This window comes from Delphinus delphis, chromosome 1, assembly GCF_949987515.2.
Source record: "Delphinus delphis chromosome 1, mDelDel1.2, whole genome shotgun sequence".
Taxonomy (NCBI): Eukaryota; Metazoa; Chordata; class Mammalia; order Artiodactyla; family Delphinidae; genus Delphinus; species Delphinus delphis.
The window spans coordinates 80,973,248-80,990,452 of NC_082683.1; the positions used below are offsets into that span (position 1 = coordinate 80,973,248).

The following is a 17,205-nucleotide window of genomic DNA, read 5'->3' on the forward strand; positions in this document are numbered from 1 at the left end:
ATGGCCTGGCTTACCTGTAACATCCCTTCCATGTCGAGTTGCATCAGTTCTGCCTGATTCATTTGAAGAAGCGCTAATCCTACCCGAAACACTATTTCTAAACCCTGAGGAATCAAATTATAAAGTCAAATTTGTCTTATTCTTTCAAAACAAAAACTAATCATTCAAAAGAATACTAAGGTAAACATTTAGGTATCTAAACAGAGGTGCACACACATTTTCTGTAAAGAGTTGGAGAACAAATGTTTTAGGCTTTATGAGCCCTACCTATGGTTGCTGTCACAAATAATCAACCCTGCCATTGCAGCTCAAAAGCAGACACAGACATCACATCAACAAATGGTCACGGCTATGTTCCAAGAAACTTTATTTACAGAAATAAGTGGAAGGACAGATTTGGCATACAAACCAGAAGAGATTAGTATATGAATCATAGCTTGCTGGCTCCAGACTAACCTAACTTAGCTACATTATACAAACTGATCTTCCCAAGATGTAATTAATAACAATTTATAATATTCTTAGGTGCTCTCCGTCACTGATCACCTATCCTTACCTTCCTACCTTCTCACTCAAAATATACAAGACAAAGGATCACTACTACATATCACTGACAATTAGAAGGACTGCCTGCAAGGTGTTCATGGGATAGGAGAAACAATTATACTCATTACTTCTTCCTCTTTGGGTAACAGATGCATTGCAACAATATTGACTGTAAGGTAGATTTTACCCCTCACTAATTCTCACTAAATCAAAAAGGAGGTGAAACAGAGGTCTGATTAAGAGTGTAGGCTCCAGATTTTGAATGCCTACATCTGAATCCTGGTTACTATACCACTTATGTGTCCATAGACGAGCTACTTAATCTTTCTCCAAATATTGGCTTCCTAATCTCTCATCTGTCTATCAAATGGGGAGATGAATAGTACTGATAGGGTTGTTAAAGGATTAAATGAGATTATCCAGGTAAGCAGTTCAGCATGGAACACATGGGTCTCCTTTATCATTGGCCTCATTGCCCAGCTCTCATTAACCCAATGATTCCTTTGCTCAGTCTGCGCATTAACTCACCTCAGACATAAAGATATCAAATATCCTTGTTGCAATTGGTAGTGGAAAAGTCGTAAGGAAGATAGTCAGAAACCAAGATGATGCATACATTGAGGTATGAAAACTCTGAGACTGAAAATGCACAAAGAGCTCTGGAAGATGCTCCTAAAGAGATGAAAAGAATTTCTTAGTTAAAACATGGTAAAACTGAGTATTTTAAGCCAGACCATTGTATACATACTAAAGTAGCTGATAGCAAACACAAACATAAAATTTAGGCTTCATACGGAAGAGTTAAGAGGCAGAAACTGACACATTCTGGATAGTGGTTATTGTCTGGAAAAGAAAGAAGGGAAAAAGGATGTGGAGTTGGAACTTAAAAAGTTGGAACTGGGGGCTTCCCTGGTGGCGCAGTGGTTGAGAGTCTGCCTGCCGATGCAGGGGTCACGGGTTCATGCCCCGGTCCGGAAAGATCCCACATGCCGCGGAGTGGCTGGGCCCGTGAGCCCGTGAGCCATGGCCGCTGAGCCTGCGCGTCCGGAGCCTGTGCTCCGCAACGGGAGAGGCCACAACAGTGAGAGACCCGCATACCGCAAAAAAAAAAAAAAAAAAAAGTTGGAACTTTTTAATGATTTATTAATAAAAAGAAAAATTACAATAAATAAGTAAAAATTTTATATTTCTTTAATCTTATTTGTGGGTACATGGGTATCTGATATTTTCTATACTTTTCTATAAACTATAATATTTCCAAAAATTTTTTTTCTTTTCTTTTTTTATTTGCGGTATGCGGGCCTCTCACTGTTGTGGCCTCTCCCGCTGCAGAGCACAGGCTCCGGACACGCAGGCCCAGCGGCCATGGCTCACAGGCCCAGCCGCTCCGCGGCACGTAGGATCTTCCCGGACCGGGGCACGAACCCGTGTTCCCTGCATCGGCAGGCGGAATCTCAACCACTGCGCCACCAGGGAAGCCCCCAAAGGTATTTTTTACTTGGTTTTGATTCCTCTCTTCCTCCTCTTCACCCTCACACAGTCACTAAGACTCTGACTCTTAAACTAGTAACACAAAAGGATAGAAACAATATATTTTTTAAAAGATTACAGGCTAGCAAAAAAAAGTGATGAAAAGGGAAAGGCAGGGGAGAGGACTGAAAGAGATAAGAGAGATAGTCTCAAAGGAAATGAATTGATATCAGTGTCCAAATGTCATGGGCTTCTGTAAGAGAGCACAGTCTACGTAAAATAATAGGATACAATATGGCATAATAAAGAAATTCATGCATCTAGGTTATGATATACTATATTTGGCACAAATGCTTAAGGTCTGAATATAAGAACTAGTCAAGTTCCAGACTGTGATCTACCTGCAGACAGCGCCTAACTGAGAAGTAGGTCTAAACTGTGGATTAACTGAACAAATGATGATGTGATTAAAACACTGTTTTTTTTTTCTATTGCTTTAATGCTTTTAACATTAAATTTGCTTAGTTGTCACTCAAACCAAGATGACAAAAAATATAAAGGCAATATGTTTTTGGTTAACACCACACTTTTACCTGTATCATGCATTCAAACTGGTACATACAAAGGCCTAATTCTGCCATAGTTGGTTTAAAAAGTTCACGAAGTCTATAATCTTGCATTAATTTAACAAATACACAGAAAGCTTCTTCTTCTGGCATCTGCATTAGGAGGAAAAAAGCAACATAGGTTAATGTTCTGTGATATGCAAATAAGCTAAACACATTTAAACTAAGTACCCATCCAACTATAAACAATGTTGTTATTTTGGTTTTTATTGTCATTAACTTTTTCTTCTACTGGAGCATAATTGCTTTACAATGTTGTGTTAGTTTCTGCTGTACAATGAAGTGAATCGGCTATATGTGTATATACATATCCCCTCCCTCTTGGACCTCCCTCCCACCCATCCCCCCCATCACCCCACCCATCTAGGTTGTCACAGAGCACCGATCTTAGCTTCCTGTGCGTTATAGCATGTACCCACTAGCTATTTTACACATGGTAGTGTATATATGTCAATCCTGAGTGCCATGTGGTACAATATTAAGAGCAATGGACTAGAAATCAGAAGCTTCTAATTTCCCATTCTATCACCGACAATGAGAAGTTAGACAAATCTTACAGCCTCTGAGACCAGCTGCCTCACTTGCCTTACTCATGAATTCAACCAACAAATATTCATTTAAAGCCAGATACTTCTCTCTCTGAGTATATACCAGTGAACAAAATAAACAGTATCTACCCTCAAGCAGACTGAACCTTCTAGTTGGGGGAGACAGATAATACATGGAATAAATCAATTAATATATACGTCAGATGGTGAGAAGAGCTATGGAAATAAAACAAAGTAGAGCAAGAGGGAATCCCGGGGAGCTACACTGCTATTTATATATAGATAGGTCAGGGAAAGTCTCTTGATAAGGTAACATTTGAGCAAAATACTGAGGTAAGGGAAAAACTGAAGAAAGAACAGTCCTGGGAGAATAATACAAAGGTCTTGAAATGGAATCACAATTGGCATGCTCAAGGAACAACGAATAGGGGACTACTAAATTAGTAGTAATGTTACAAATGAAAGTATGGTTATGGAGGAGAAATAAAGGGAAGCAAATTACATAGGATTTTAGAAGCCACTGTAAGGATGTGGACTTTTACCTTAAGTGAGATAGGAAGCCTTTCAAGGGTTCCAAGCAGAAACAATATGGCGTAAGTGTTAAAAGAACTTGTAAAATAAGTTTTAAAAAAACCTGTAATTAGAGTTTTAAAGGTTCCAATTTCACATTTTATGTGTAACTCACTAGATAATCATATCAACTAAGATAATGAACGTAAAAGCTCTGTAATAAGAATATGTAGGCACATAACACTTATACAAATTATTTTGTGGTTTTTTTTTTTTGGCCTGCCACATGGCATGCAGGGATCTTAGTTCCCCAACCAGGGATGGAACGCATGCCCCCTGCAGTGGAAGCGTGGAGTCCTAACCACTGGACGGCCAGGGAATTCCCCTGTGTGGCTTTTCTTAAAATAAAATTTTCTAATGTTCATTCACTCACATTATACCAGTGTGTTTCAAAAGACGAAACCTCAAAGGGTCTCTAGGCACTCTTCTTACTGAAGACTACTTTTATTAACAATACACTTTTCCTGGCCTTGACACAGCCATGGACAGGAGCCAAGAGTTATTCTTGGCAAAACCCACACTTCCTTCCTTCCTCCCAACACACATAGCCACAGTTTTGCCTTGGAGACCATCCTTATTAATCCTGTCAAGGTTTATAGCCCCACTGATTTTTATATCAGTTACTGCAAGAAACCATACCTCCCAGAACTCTCATCCCATGTGCTTGGTTCTATTGCTCATAATTTAACACCATTTCCAATATTCCCGAAACCTTTTCCACAGTACTTTCTGAACCTGATAATACGCCATCAACAAAATATCCTACCTATACCCTCAATCTGTTTACCAAATGTTCTTTCACTGTCTTTCTCTAAGTGAAACCTGATTCCCCCGAAGAATACTTCAACACGGAAACCTGGCTCTCTCCTGAGGTGGCTGTTTTCTCTCTCAGAGCACTGGAAGAGGCCTGGGGTAGAGAGGTTTATGTCCCTCCTCGGACCTCAATGCCTCACTGCCATTGCATTAACTGACCCTTCTCTCTGAAACATATACCAGCAGATATTACCCTTTACTCCTCTTTTTTGCACCATCTACAAACCTCTGGATCAACCCCCAACCCCAAACTCCATTCATTTTCATGAGGATTAATTCCCTGGCCTAGCAGATCTTTGACTCCTTTCCTCCAATGATCCTGGCAGGTAGTTACTAGTGCAGGCTCTAGGGCCACACCACCTGAGGTTCAAATCCCAGAGTGATACTTTTAAAGTATGAATCACATCACATCACTCCACTGCTCAAAACACTTAGTGCCTCCCCATATCCTCAGTAAAAGTCAAAATGCTTACAAGGTCCTACATGATGTGGCCCCTTACTACTTCTCCAAACTCATCTCCCACAACTACCTTCCGCTTTCCACTTCTCCCTCCACCCCTCAACTCCAGTCACAGTGAGAATGAGTCAATTTCTCTCCCTTTTTTGCCTTGTAAGAACTTCTTCTCCTCTGAACATATCAAATAATTCATTCCCTCTCTCCTCCACAATAGCACTGATATAGAAATTGGGAGAAGGTTTTAAAAATGGTGATATTTTAAAAAATAAGTTGAAATGATTGAATAAAAGACCAAAAGGAGGTAGAAAAAATACTATCACTGGGTCCCTCTCAAAAAGATTGAAACGATAGTCACAAAATGAAAAAGTGTGACACCAAGTAAAATATAAATATGAAGAACAATCACCCAGTTGTTTTATAGTCATTCCTTTTATGATAAAGAAATCTGCACACTTGAGTCTTACAGCAATGTGTTTCTACATACTTTCTCTATGACACTGAGTTAATAAGAATCACTGAGTTCTGAACTCAGTGCAGAACTGAGTTGCAAAAACAAGCCCACATGATCAAATGAAGTTATCTCCAAGGTTTCTTTTCAGATCATATTTTACTCTGAGACTAAATATAGAGTATGATAGACTTTTTTTTTTAATTTCAATAAGGCTGGAGAGGTAACACAACATGCTATTTCCCTTCAAAGTTATGACTGATTGTCCCTGTCCTTGACTTCTGAAAACACCCCACCCAAAATAAGTCACTGCCAATGGAAATACATGTTATATCCCCAGGGCAGTAAAAGTGACTAAGTACCTCTATTATAGAGCCTATAGTAAAACAGGCATAACAAGCCCTCAGCTCTGTGACAAATAAAATTACTGTATAAATTTCCAAAGACGTTGTACATGATAAATAAGATTTTCTTTTCTTTTCTTTTCTTTCTTTCTTTCTTTTTTTTTTTTTTGTGGCTGCGCCGCGCAGCATGTGCGATCTTAGTTCCCCAACCAGCGATAGAACCTGCCAGGGAAGTTCCATAAATAAGATTTTCATACCAACACTTTAATCAGTCCTCCTTGGCTGAGAAAAGATTATTCGTCATTAAATATTGACATATAAGTTAAGATTTAAAAGTAGATACAGGCTTTAGAGAATATTATGGTCCAAATGTAGATAAGGTGAAATTTGATTTAGTGGCAGGATATCTACTGTATGTTATTTTCAATACTTTTAATATTTTAAAATGCAAACTAAATGTTCCTATTTAGACTATGTTTAGGGGGAAATACCCAATATCTACTTACTAAAACAAGGATGATATTTAAGTTCTCCGACTTTAATAAAGAACTTAATTGGACATTTAATACTTATACTAACTTACCTGCATAAGCAACAATCCAACTATAAAAGCACTTCCTTGACAGTAACCAACCTCACGATCCACTAAAGAATATGCCTAAAAAGTAAAAAATGTTGTTCAAAATACTTTCACGTGATTTATCATACCTTCCTTCTCTAAAAGCCTAAAGACAGTAAGAAGGTGGATTAAAGACCATTTTTTTTAGAGAAGCTCTTGCTTGCTTTATTGTAGATGTTATCCTATCCTGTAAGTATTTTAAAAGCAAATGATTTACCACATAAAATTTTATTTTGATGATTTCCCAATTAGGAACTGACAACTCCTAAGGACAAGAAAATAAAGGAATCTGTACTCAGGAAAGGGACAAAGCTTAAAAATCATTAAAAATATATATCTGACAAAGATCAAAACTAGAGTAGGATGAAGGCGAAGCACTGACAAAATTGAAATGATTTAACAAGAAATCAACATTTCACGGAGGTAGCTAGAAGGAAAAGGAATTATGCAAAGGGAAAAGGCAACATTGGAGAAAAAATTACAATGGCACACACTTTTAAGGGCTAAGAGCTCTTAGCAATGCTGGCCACAGCAAGCGAAAAATTTGCTCCCAGATTGTGACTCACAGAAGGTGAATTATTCATTCTCATGGAAGATATTCTCTATGGTATGTATAGTGATTTATAGGTTATTTGATTTCAGTCAACTGATACCAAGCAATGTGAGGAATTTTCTAAGAGTTCTCCAAACTAGACAATAATCTAGCATCAGAATTAAAGCCAAAATTATGCTAAAGTCAAATTTATTGCCAAAGCAACTGATTACTGGGGTGAGAGTTCATACTTCATTATGAGAAATGTTTAATTTCAACCTCCTGAGAATTCATTTCATCTCAAAAAATGAATAAATAGAACTTACCTTCATTACATTAAACAAAACCTCCTGTCCAAGACTATCTTTTTCCTTAAAAAAATTGTGTTCAGGATAAGTTCTAGCAATGTCCCTTCGGATCAATTTTTCACAAGGTGAGGTCATTTTCAGGAGTTCTGAATACTGATCCTTAATTGGCATACTTTGTGCACTGCACAAAAGTTGCCAAACTATTGCTCTAAAATGATGGGGTATCCCTTTACGAACAAGTTCCTACAAATAAAAATAAAAATAAAAATGTTTAAGTGACTTATTTAGGCTTCCTACCTTGAAAGCCAAAGAAGACTTATTGGAGGTTGGAGTAGAATAGATGACTTTCTCAAATTTATAATTCACAAAGCTACTTTTATAAAAATAAGACTAGGGAACTTTTTAACCAAGGCTACGATTTGGCTAAGATACGGGTATATTCTGTTCTGATCAGAGGGACAACAATGCCACAGATAAATTCTTGTCATTTCACTCAGAGTATGGCCTCTAAAGGTATTAAGGACCTGATAATCTGCAGAGCTGTGAATGATGGCACTGTAACCATCATCTTTCGAAGGGCTGTTTTATGTTTTAAAATAAAAAAAGTAAAATACTGGTAACTGAAGGATATAGGATGTCACAACTTCCATTTCTGAATCTATAAAATAAGAGAATTTAATATCTAAAATAATTTTCAGCTATATATTTCTACAATTAGGAGACCTCTATAACAATTGATAGCTACAAACCAAAACTTCTATGGGCACAAATATATAAAGCAGACCTCTTCATCATAGCACTTGGGAAGTATTGAATCTGATTTTTTTTAATCCTCTATTAATTGATGCCTCATGCCCTTTCGGATAAGAGGAAGGACTTAAGCAAAGAATATGAATACCTTAACTTGCTTTTCCTTCTTTTTGCGCACATCCTCCCATTCATTAACAATTCTTCCCCAAAGAATCCAAGAGTCTTCTTCAAGGTGACTGAGGTTGCTGGAGGCTGATGAACTTGATACAAGGGAGGAGCCACTGTTTCTTCTTGATCCATTTACAGATCTTAAAGATTTACTATCTGTTTCTAACAATCTAAAACATAATTAAAAATTGCTCAACATCTCACTGTGACACTAGATGACATGATGATACTTAAGAGCTTCACTACTGCAATTTAGCCATGGTTTTAAAATATATATAATTCCAATAATATTTGGTCAGCATCTATAAAATTAACTGCTTTATTTTTTCTACTAAGCATACAATTTCAAAATTTGAAATAGTAAATTATGTTAAATATTTTACTATTAGTCCCCTCATAATTTCCCTTCATCACCACTAAAAATTAAAAGAAATCTTCTGGTGAGAAAAGTGATTGGGAGGGCTTCAGGAAAAAAAAACTACTTGGAAGAGGTATAACCAATTCTATGAAAGAACTAACCCTATCATGTTTACAATGTGTCTAGGGCTAAAAAAGTAAGGCAGACACACAAATTAATCAAATCCCTAGTCTTTTTTCATTTTGCTTTTACCGATGCGTAACTAACCTGCCCAAACAAAAAGTGTTTTGTTTGGCCCATGCAATGTTTGAGTAAAAAACTGAATAATTACTAAAACTAAAATTAGAAAATTTCATTTATCTGTTTATATACACATATATTTATATTTATTTACAATTCTGGACTCTCTTGAAAAATAAAAAGATAGGGACTAGGCCCACATTCCTAAACAGAAACAACAGGATGCAGCAGAATAGGAGCTTCTCCCTTTAAATGAGAAAGGACTTTAATCCACTAACTCTCCATAATCCCTACTATCTCCCGAAAACTCAGGCCAACTAACAGCTGTCATTTATCATTGGACTTGCACTTTTAAACTGAAACGTCTTTACTCTTAAGGCCCTGTTTAAGGCCTCTTCCTTATCTGTAGAATGATGGGTTAATATAATTTCAGAGATCCATTCCATGACTCATTACAACATCAAATCCATTATTTCTTTCACATGTACACAGGCTATTAAAAAATCAAAGGCTGGAAAAATGTGGCTCTATCATTATAAAGATGTAAATTATATGTCATTCAATAGATTATTAAAACATCTATTTGGGTATTTAACATGGCTACTATTTACTTCCAGTAACTCCTTCAAAAAATCATCTGCTTAGACAAGAAATGCTCCCAATACTAATTTATGACATATAAAAACTAATTAAGAAAAGAAACATATGAGTCAAATTATACCAAGCAGATTATAAAAACACCCTTTGTGAGCCATATTTATATCTTGCTTAACTTTATATCATCTTTGTATTTAGCTCAATACAAAGTATACTGAACACTGACTGAATCGAAATAAAATCAAAATCCCCATATTAAAAAATACCGTCAAATACCAGATAGTCATATTCAATAACACAGTAATATAAACTGTACTCATTTTATCCTTATTCATGGGATAATTTAATACATTTTTTATGGCAACAATAAATAAAATGTCCCAAATATTTCTAGGAACAGAAAAACTTACAAAACAGCCAAATTCAGGGTCAACTCTTTGCTATAAATATTCTTTATCAGAAAAAACTAATTAGGACTTTTCCCTGGTGGCACACTGGTTAAGAATCCGCCTGCCAATGCAGGGGACATGGGTTTGAGCCCTGGTCCGGGAAGATCCCGCATGCCGCGGAGAAATTAAGTCCGTGCTCCACAACTACTGAGCCTGCGCTCTACAGCCCGCGAGCCACAACTACTGAAGCCCGTGCGCCTAGAGCCCATGCTCTGCAACAAGAGAAGCCACCACAATGAGAAACCCGCCCACCGCAAGGAAGAGTAGCCCCCGCTTGCCGCAACTAGAGAAAACCGGCGTGCAGCAACGAAGACCCAATGCAGCCAAAAATAAATAAATAAAATAAATTTATATAAAAAAAGAAAAAACTAATTAATGATAATGTTTTGCTTGAAATACTATTTTTCCCATGTTATTTTAGTAAGTCCATAATATATCTTATGAAAAAATTAGTGTATGTATATAAGTAATTTTATGTATGACTCTAAACCTTAAGAATTATACATGGAATACAGAAACAAACTTTACAGAAATAACCTGAACCTAAGTTCTTCATTTCACTTATTCACTGAATGCTTGCTATATGCCAAATAATTAAATTGCACCACTACCATTAACAAAGAGACACGCAGTTAAAAAGAAAATAATGGTATTTCCTAAGCTAAACATAAATTTGAGATATAATGAAAGTATAGATGAAAAGTACCCAAATAGAAGTTTTCTTTTATTTTTTCTTTTAAGAGTCAGAAGGGTCTCAGAGATCCCCACGTTGTAACTTTAAGTATAAGCAGGAAAGCCAAGTGAATTCATGGGTAGATTAGAGAAAAGGGTTAAGCAGTTCACCTTCAGAGGACAATGAAATAAGTAACATAAACAAATATACAAAACTGTGAAAAACATTTACAAATGAAATATTCCAAGTAAAGACATTACATTATATTGTCTCTGCCTTAATTCACAGATTTAAAAAAATGACTCAAAATGGACAATAGGCCTGAATATAAAACCTAAAACTATATAACTCCTAGAAAAAAACAGGAAAAAGTCTTCACAACCTTGGAATAGGCAAAATTTGTTAATGGGACACAAGGAAACACTAACAATAAAGGAAAAATCTGATTAAAAAAATACTAAATTGGACTTCAAAACTTAAAAAGCTCTGTTTTAAGAAAATGAAAAGGTACGTCACAAACTGAAAAAAAAAATCCTCAACATATGCATCTGACAAAAAGGACTGGTATCCAGAGTACATGAAGAACACTTAAAATTGATAATTAAGAAGGCAAACACACATTTTTTAAAAAATGAGTAAGAGACTTAAACTGACACTTTCCAAAACAAAATAGTCAAGTAGTCAATAAGCAACTGAAAAACATTCAACATCCTTAGTCACCAGGGAAGCCCAGGTTAAAACCACACTATGTACACACTAGAATGGCTACAATTCTAAAGACTGGCCATACCAAGTGTTGATAAAGATGGGAGCAGTTGTGACTTTCATATAACCATGTCAGAAGTATGTAAGAGTTCAACCACTTTGAAGAACTGTTTGGCAATTCTTTACAAAGTTAAACACATTTTTATATGACACAGCAAGAGAAATGAAAACCTACATCCACAAAAAGACTTGCAATTGAAAGTTCAGAAGAGCTTTATTTCCAGCCAAAGCCCAGAAATAACCCCAATATCCAGAAAAATAATCAAATTGTGATATATTCATTCACTGCATATATATTCACTGCAACACTATTCAGCAATAAAAAGAAACAAACTTTGATACATACATGAATCTTATAAACATTAGGTGAAAGAAGCCTGATGCAAACAAGTACATGCTATATGATTCTACTTATAAGAAGTTCAAGAACAAGCCTTCACATATTGTAGAAGAAAAGCCTTCCTAAACATGACACCAAAAGAACAAGTAACAATAAAGAACATGTATAAATTGGACTCATCAAAATTTTAAATGTTTTGTACCTCACTGGATGCCATCAAGGAAGTGAAAAGAGGGACTTCCCTGGTGGTGCAGTGGTTAAGAATCCGCCTGCCAATGCAGGGGACACGGGTTTAAGCCCTGGACCGGGAGGATCCCACATGCTGTGGAGCGACTAAGCCCGTGCGCCACAACTGCTGAGCCTGTGCTCTAGAGCCCGTAAGCCACAATTACTGAGCCCACGCGCTGCATCTACTGAAGCCCGCGTGCCTAGAGCCCATGCACTGCAACTAGAGAAGCCACCACAATGAGAAGCCCGGGCACCGCAACAAAGAGTAGCCCCCGCTCGCTGCAACTAGAGAAAGCCCACGCGCAGCAACGAAGACCCAACACAGCCAAAAATAATAAATAAATAAAAATAAATTAAAAATTCAAAAAATAAATACATAAAAATAATAAAAAATAAAAAGAAAGTGGAAAGAAAACCCACAGAATAGGAAAAATATTTGTAACCCATGAGTCTTCTATCTAGACTACATAAATAACTCTTACAACTCAATAAGAAAAAGACAAACAAACCAATTTAAAAATGGGCACAGGGACTTCCCTGGTGGCACTGTGGTTGAGAATCCACCTGCCAGAGCAGGGGCCACGGGTTCGATCCCTGGAAGATCCCACATGCTGCGGAGCAACTAAGCCTGTGCACCGCAACTACTGAGCCTGCACTCTAGAGCCCGCAAGCCACAACTACTGAGCCTGTGTGCCACAACTACAGAAGCCCGTGAACCTAGAGCCCATGCTCCGCAACAAAGAGTAGCCGCTGCTTGCCACAACTAGAGAAAGCCTGTGCGCGGCAACGAAGACCCAAGGCAGGCAAAAATTAATTAATTAATTTTTAAAAAATAAAGCAATCATTTAAAAAACTAAAAAATAAATAAAAACGGGCGCAGAATAAGAAAAGACAATTCTCCAAAGATATAGAAATGGCCAATAAATACATAAAAAGATGCTCAACATCACTAATGATTAGGGATATGCCAATCAAAACCATAACAACACACCACTTCACAACCACTAGTATGGCTATAATCAAGAAGACAAATAATAAGTGTTGGTGAAGATATGGAGAAACAGGAACCCTCAGACACTACTGATGGGAATATAAAGTGGTTAAAACCACTTCGGGAAATAGTCTGGCAATTCCTTAAATGGTTAAACAAAGAATTACCATACGAATCAGCCATTCCACTCTTAGGTATATATTCAAGGGAAATGAAAATCTATGTCCACACAAAACTTATACAACGAATGTTCATGGCAGCATTATCCATAATAGCCAAAAAGTGGAAACAATCCAAATGTCCATCAAGTGCTGAATGAATAAAAACACTGGTATATCCATAAGGTGTAATATCATTCAGTCTTGAAAATAAATGAAGTAGTGATACATGTTACAACATGGATGAACCTTGAAAACACTATGCTAAGTGAAAGAACCAGTCACAAAAGGAAACATATTGTATGATTCCATTTATAGGAAACAGCTAGAATTCAGAAAGTAGATTAGATGCTGCTGAGGACTGGAGTGGGAGTAAGGGGAACAAGAAGGAATGGGCAGTGGTTGCTAATGGATACAAAGTTTCTTTGGGGGGTGATGAAAATGTTCTAAAATTGATTGTGGTGATTGGTTGCACAACTCTGTGAATACATGAAAAAACACTCAATTGTACACTTCATATGTGTGAATTGCAGTATATGAATTATAGCCCCCAAATGCTGTTATATCGAAAAAAGAACAAATGAAATATATCCATGGCAATAAAAATCAGATGAAAAGTTTCAGGTGGTGGGGTTGCTAAAAAGGGCACAAATGAATATTCTAAGATGACAGAAATTGTCTCCGTGTTAATGGCCTGTGGGTTATACACAGGTGTATACATCTATCAAAGCTCTAACTGTACACTTAAGAACTGTGCATTTCTCTGTTGCAAATTATACATCAACTTTATAAAAATGTATTAAAAATACTGTCTCTGGTTAATGACATTAGGGGTAGTGAGAATTAGGTGAGAAACTACTGCTTTTTATTACTAGAAGCCCTTCAGAATTGTTTTAAAAACCATGACTATTACTATCACAAGAAACAGTAACTGTTTTTGATATATTAAGTGTATCTATTTCATAAAGAAAGGGAAGTATGAACACTACTTCCTTTCTCTTTTTTCAAATTTGTTGGTCACTCTATCAAAATTTAGAATTTTCTAAGGAAAAATTTTATAATTTTTTTTCCAGTGCTATGGATATAATGAAATCCTTCTGAGAGACCGCTAACATTTTCCAAAAGAAGTAACATTTGAATTGATACTATCAAGTCTCTCCCCAGTAGCTACTTAGTCATGGTATGTAGAAGAATTTACATACTAATTAAGAATATGTAGACCTTACAGAATGTGTAATTAAAATCAGATATTTTTATTTCTTTTTCCTAAAAGCAGTGATTAAAAAAAAAAAAAACCACCTCAGGAAGACTGCTAGACAGGTTGCCACCTAGTTTAAATTCAATTAAAATACTCTTGACATGGCAGTAGAGGCACAATGCCTGAAAATGCCAACAGTTTCCAAAGACTTTAGCCTGGCAACTGAGAAAGTGGTAATACAACAACATTACTCATGATCCGTGGGCTAGTGAGAAGTCTATTCAAAACTTATTCAGTTATCTTCCTCTTCCCAGAGCACATGGGTTCACTGCCTTGCATGGATTTACTGTAATTTTTTTTAAAAAAAAAAAAAAAAAAAAAAAAAGGAAACTACCTTCCCACCCCAACATAATTTCCTTATGACTAATACAAGAAGAAATTTATCAAATTAAGGAAAAGAATATTGGCCTGGTAGGAATATTGTACACTATAATCAAAGGCATTCCCCATAGGTATGTGTGGCCTGCTGCTATACAATAATTCAGAGGCCCAAATTTATTCATCCTCCTAGAATGCTGCCAGACTAAGACATCAGAGTTGAATCTCTACTGACTGGGGAATAAATACATAGTCCTCAGTCTCCTAGCTAAGCAATTCCAAATTTCTGTACCTCCAGCTCTAAGGGCAGCATTCAAAATGGCTACAGCTCCACATTATCTGAGGTGGAGGTGCTAAAGCCAATTATCAGTTGGACTTCAAATAGTATCAAGGATGGAAAAAGTCTAGGATTGTTTGCTTGCAGAAGCTTAGAATACTTGGCAGAGAGAAAGCATTTCCAGTTCCCTAATAGACAGGACTAGGGACTAAAGTGAGAACAAGGGAATATGCCAACAAAGAGAGTAATCAGGGTCTTTGGGTCTTATTTTAGAGAGATTACCTTCACCATATTCCTGCTACTGAGAAGTGAACCTTCACCTCACCAAGGGGTCACCTATCTGAGAAAAATGGTACTCTGTGCACTTCAATGATGGGTACATGAAAAAAAAAAAGTACCTTATGTATAGCAGGACATATTTGACAAACATGAAAGAAAAAAAACCCTCTACTTACTACAATACTATGAAAAATACAAAGGAGGAGAAGATAAAGAATGGGTTCTCTTTTGGGTTATTTGGAATATGAAGTACTTGTGGGACTTACCCACGTAGATAAGAAGCCCAGAAGTTGAAAAGTCTACAAATGGAAACTGGGCAATTATTTGACAAACTTTTTGAATATCCTGCTGTACTCAGTATAATGCTTTCCTATGGATACCAGAAATAAGAGAGCAGGATACAAAAATGACAGGTCAACATGCCATTTGGGAATGTGTAAACTGCTAAGTTAATTTATAAAGAATTAAGGAAAGATCTAAGAAAGCTAAGGAAGAAAACTGCTATACAAGAAAAACACGTGGAAAGCTAAATACACTGGCACTTTATTGCAGAGGGAGCAACCTTTCAAACATAGGGTCAAACACTCTTGTAATGTTACACCAAACAAACAGGATATGAAAGTGCATGGAGAAAGACAGCAGCTTGCTGGCTAAAAGAAAGGCAAATCAATAGCAACAAAATACACTTCTGACTCACAGGAGTCACACCCTTTCACAGCAACATCATCAAGCACATATACAAGTCTCAGAACAAGAGAAGCAAGAAGGGACAATTAAGAGAAAAGACAAGGAATTAGCACAGGAAACAATTCAGAGACAACTCAGGAGGGAGGTGCCTAGACGACAAGAATCTCTCCAGTTCTGAAAGCATAGGGGTTTTCTTTGGCTTTTGTTTCCTAAGATGAGATCTCAGAGAAGGTGAATGCATGAGTCTTGCAGCCCCCTCTCAAATATTCTGATCAGAAACTGATGGTTGGCAATCTGTATATGTTCTTGGGAGATGTCTATTTAGGTCTTCTACCCATTTTTGGTTTGCATTGTTTGTTTTTTTGATATTGAGCTGCATGAGAGGCTTGTAAATTTTAGAGATTAATCCTTTGTCAGTTGCTTCATTTGCAAATATTTTCTCCCATGCTGAGGGTTGTCTTTTTTCTTGTTTATGGTTTCCTTTGCCGTGCAAAAGTTTTGAAGTTTCATTAGGTCCCATGTGTTTATTTTTGTTTTTATTTCCATTTCTCTACGAGGTGGTTCAAAAAGGATCTTGCTGTGATTTATGTCATAGAGTGTTCTGCCTCTGTTTTCCTCTAAGAGTTTGATAGTGTCTGGCCTTACATTTAGGTCTTTAATCCATTTTGAGTTTATTTTTGTGTATGGTGTTAGGGAGTGTTCTAATTTCATTCTTTTACATGTAGCTGTCCAGTTTTCCCAGCACCACTTATTGAAGAAGCTGTCTTTTCTCCATTGTATATTCTTGCCTCCTTTACCAAAAATAAGGTGACCATATGTGCATGGGTTTATCTCTGGGCTTTCTATCCTGTTCCACTGATCTATCTTTCTGTTTTTATGCCAGTACCATACTGTCTTAATTACTGCAGCTTTGTGGTATAGTCTGAAGTCTGGGATCCCGATTCCTCCAGCTCTGTTTTTCTTTCTCAAGATTGCTCTGGCTGTTCAGGATATTTTGTGTTTCCATACAAATTGTGAAATTTTTTGTTCTAGTTCTGTGAAAAATGCCATTGCTAGTTTGATAGGGATTGCTCTGTATCTGTAGATTGCCTTGGGTAGTATAGTCACTTTCACAATGTTGATTCTTCCAATCCAAGAACATGGTATATCTATCCATCTGTTTGTATCATCTTTCATTTCTTTCATCAGTGTCTCATAGTTTTCTGCAAACAGGTCTTTTGTCTCCTTACGTAGGTTTATTCCTAGGTATTTTATTCTTTTTGTTGCAATGGGAAATGGGAGTGTTTCCTTAATTTCTCTTTCAGATTTTTCATCATTAGTGTATAGGAATGCAAGAGATTTCTGTGCATTAATTTTGTATTCTGCTACTTTACCAAATTCATGGATTA

General features: G+C 36.6%; 1 protein-coding gene across 7 annotated transcripts in view; it reads right to left on the reverse strand.

Annotated features, from left to right (window-relative positions):
- EVI5 (ecotropic viral integration site 5) overlaps window positions 1-17,205 on the reverse strand; it is a 206,246-nt gene that overhangs the window by 125,416 nt on the left and 63,625 nt on the right. For 5 of the 7 annotated variants that reach the window (XM_060025620.1, XM_060025611.1, XM_060025583.1 and 2 more), the window contains 6 exons: window positions 8,180-8,369; window positions 7,300-7,524; window positions 6,406-6,480; window positions 2,610-2,735; window positions 1,075-1,218; window positions 15-104 (listed from right to left, as the gene is read on the reverse strand). In XM_060025620.1, the coding sequence (XP_059881603.1) occupies window positions 15-104; window positions 1,075-1,218; window positions 2,610-2,735; window positions 6,406-6,480; window positions 7,300-7,524; window positions 8,180-8,369 (850 nt within the window). The remainder of the gene's footprint in view (window positions 1-14; window positions 105-1,074; window positions 1,219-2,609; window positions 2,736-6,405; window positions 6,481-7,299; window positions 7,525-8,179; window positions 8,370-17,205) is intronic. The other 2 variants (XM_060025591.1, XM_060025628.1) reach the window with 2 other exon arrangements.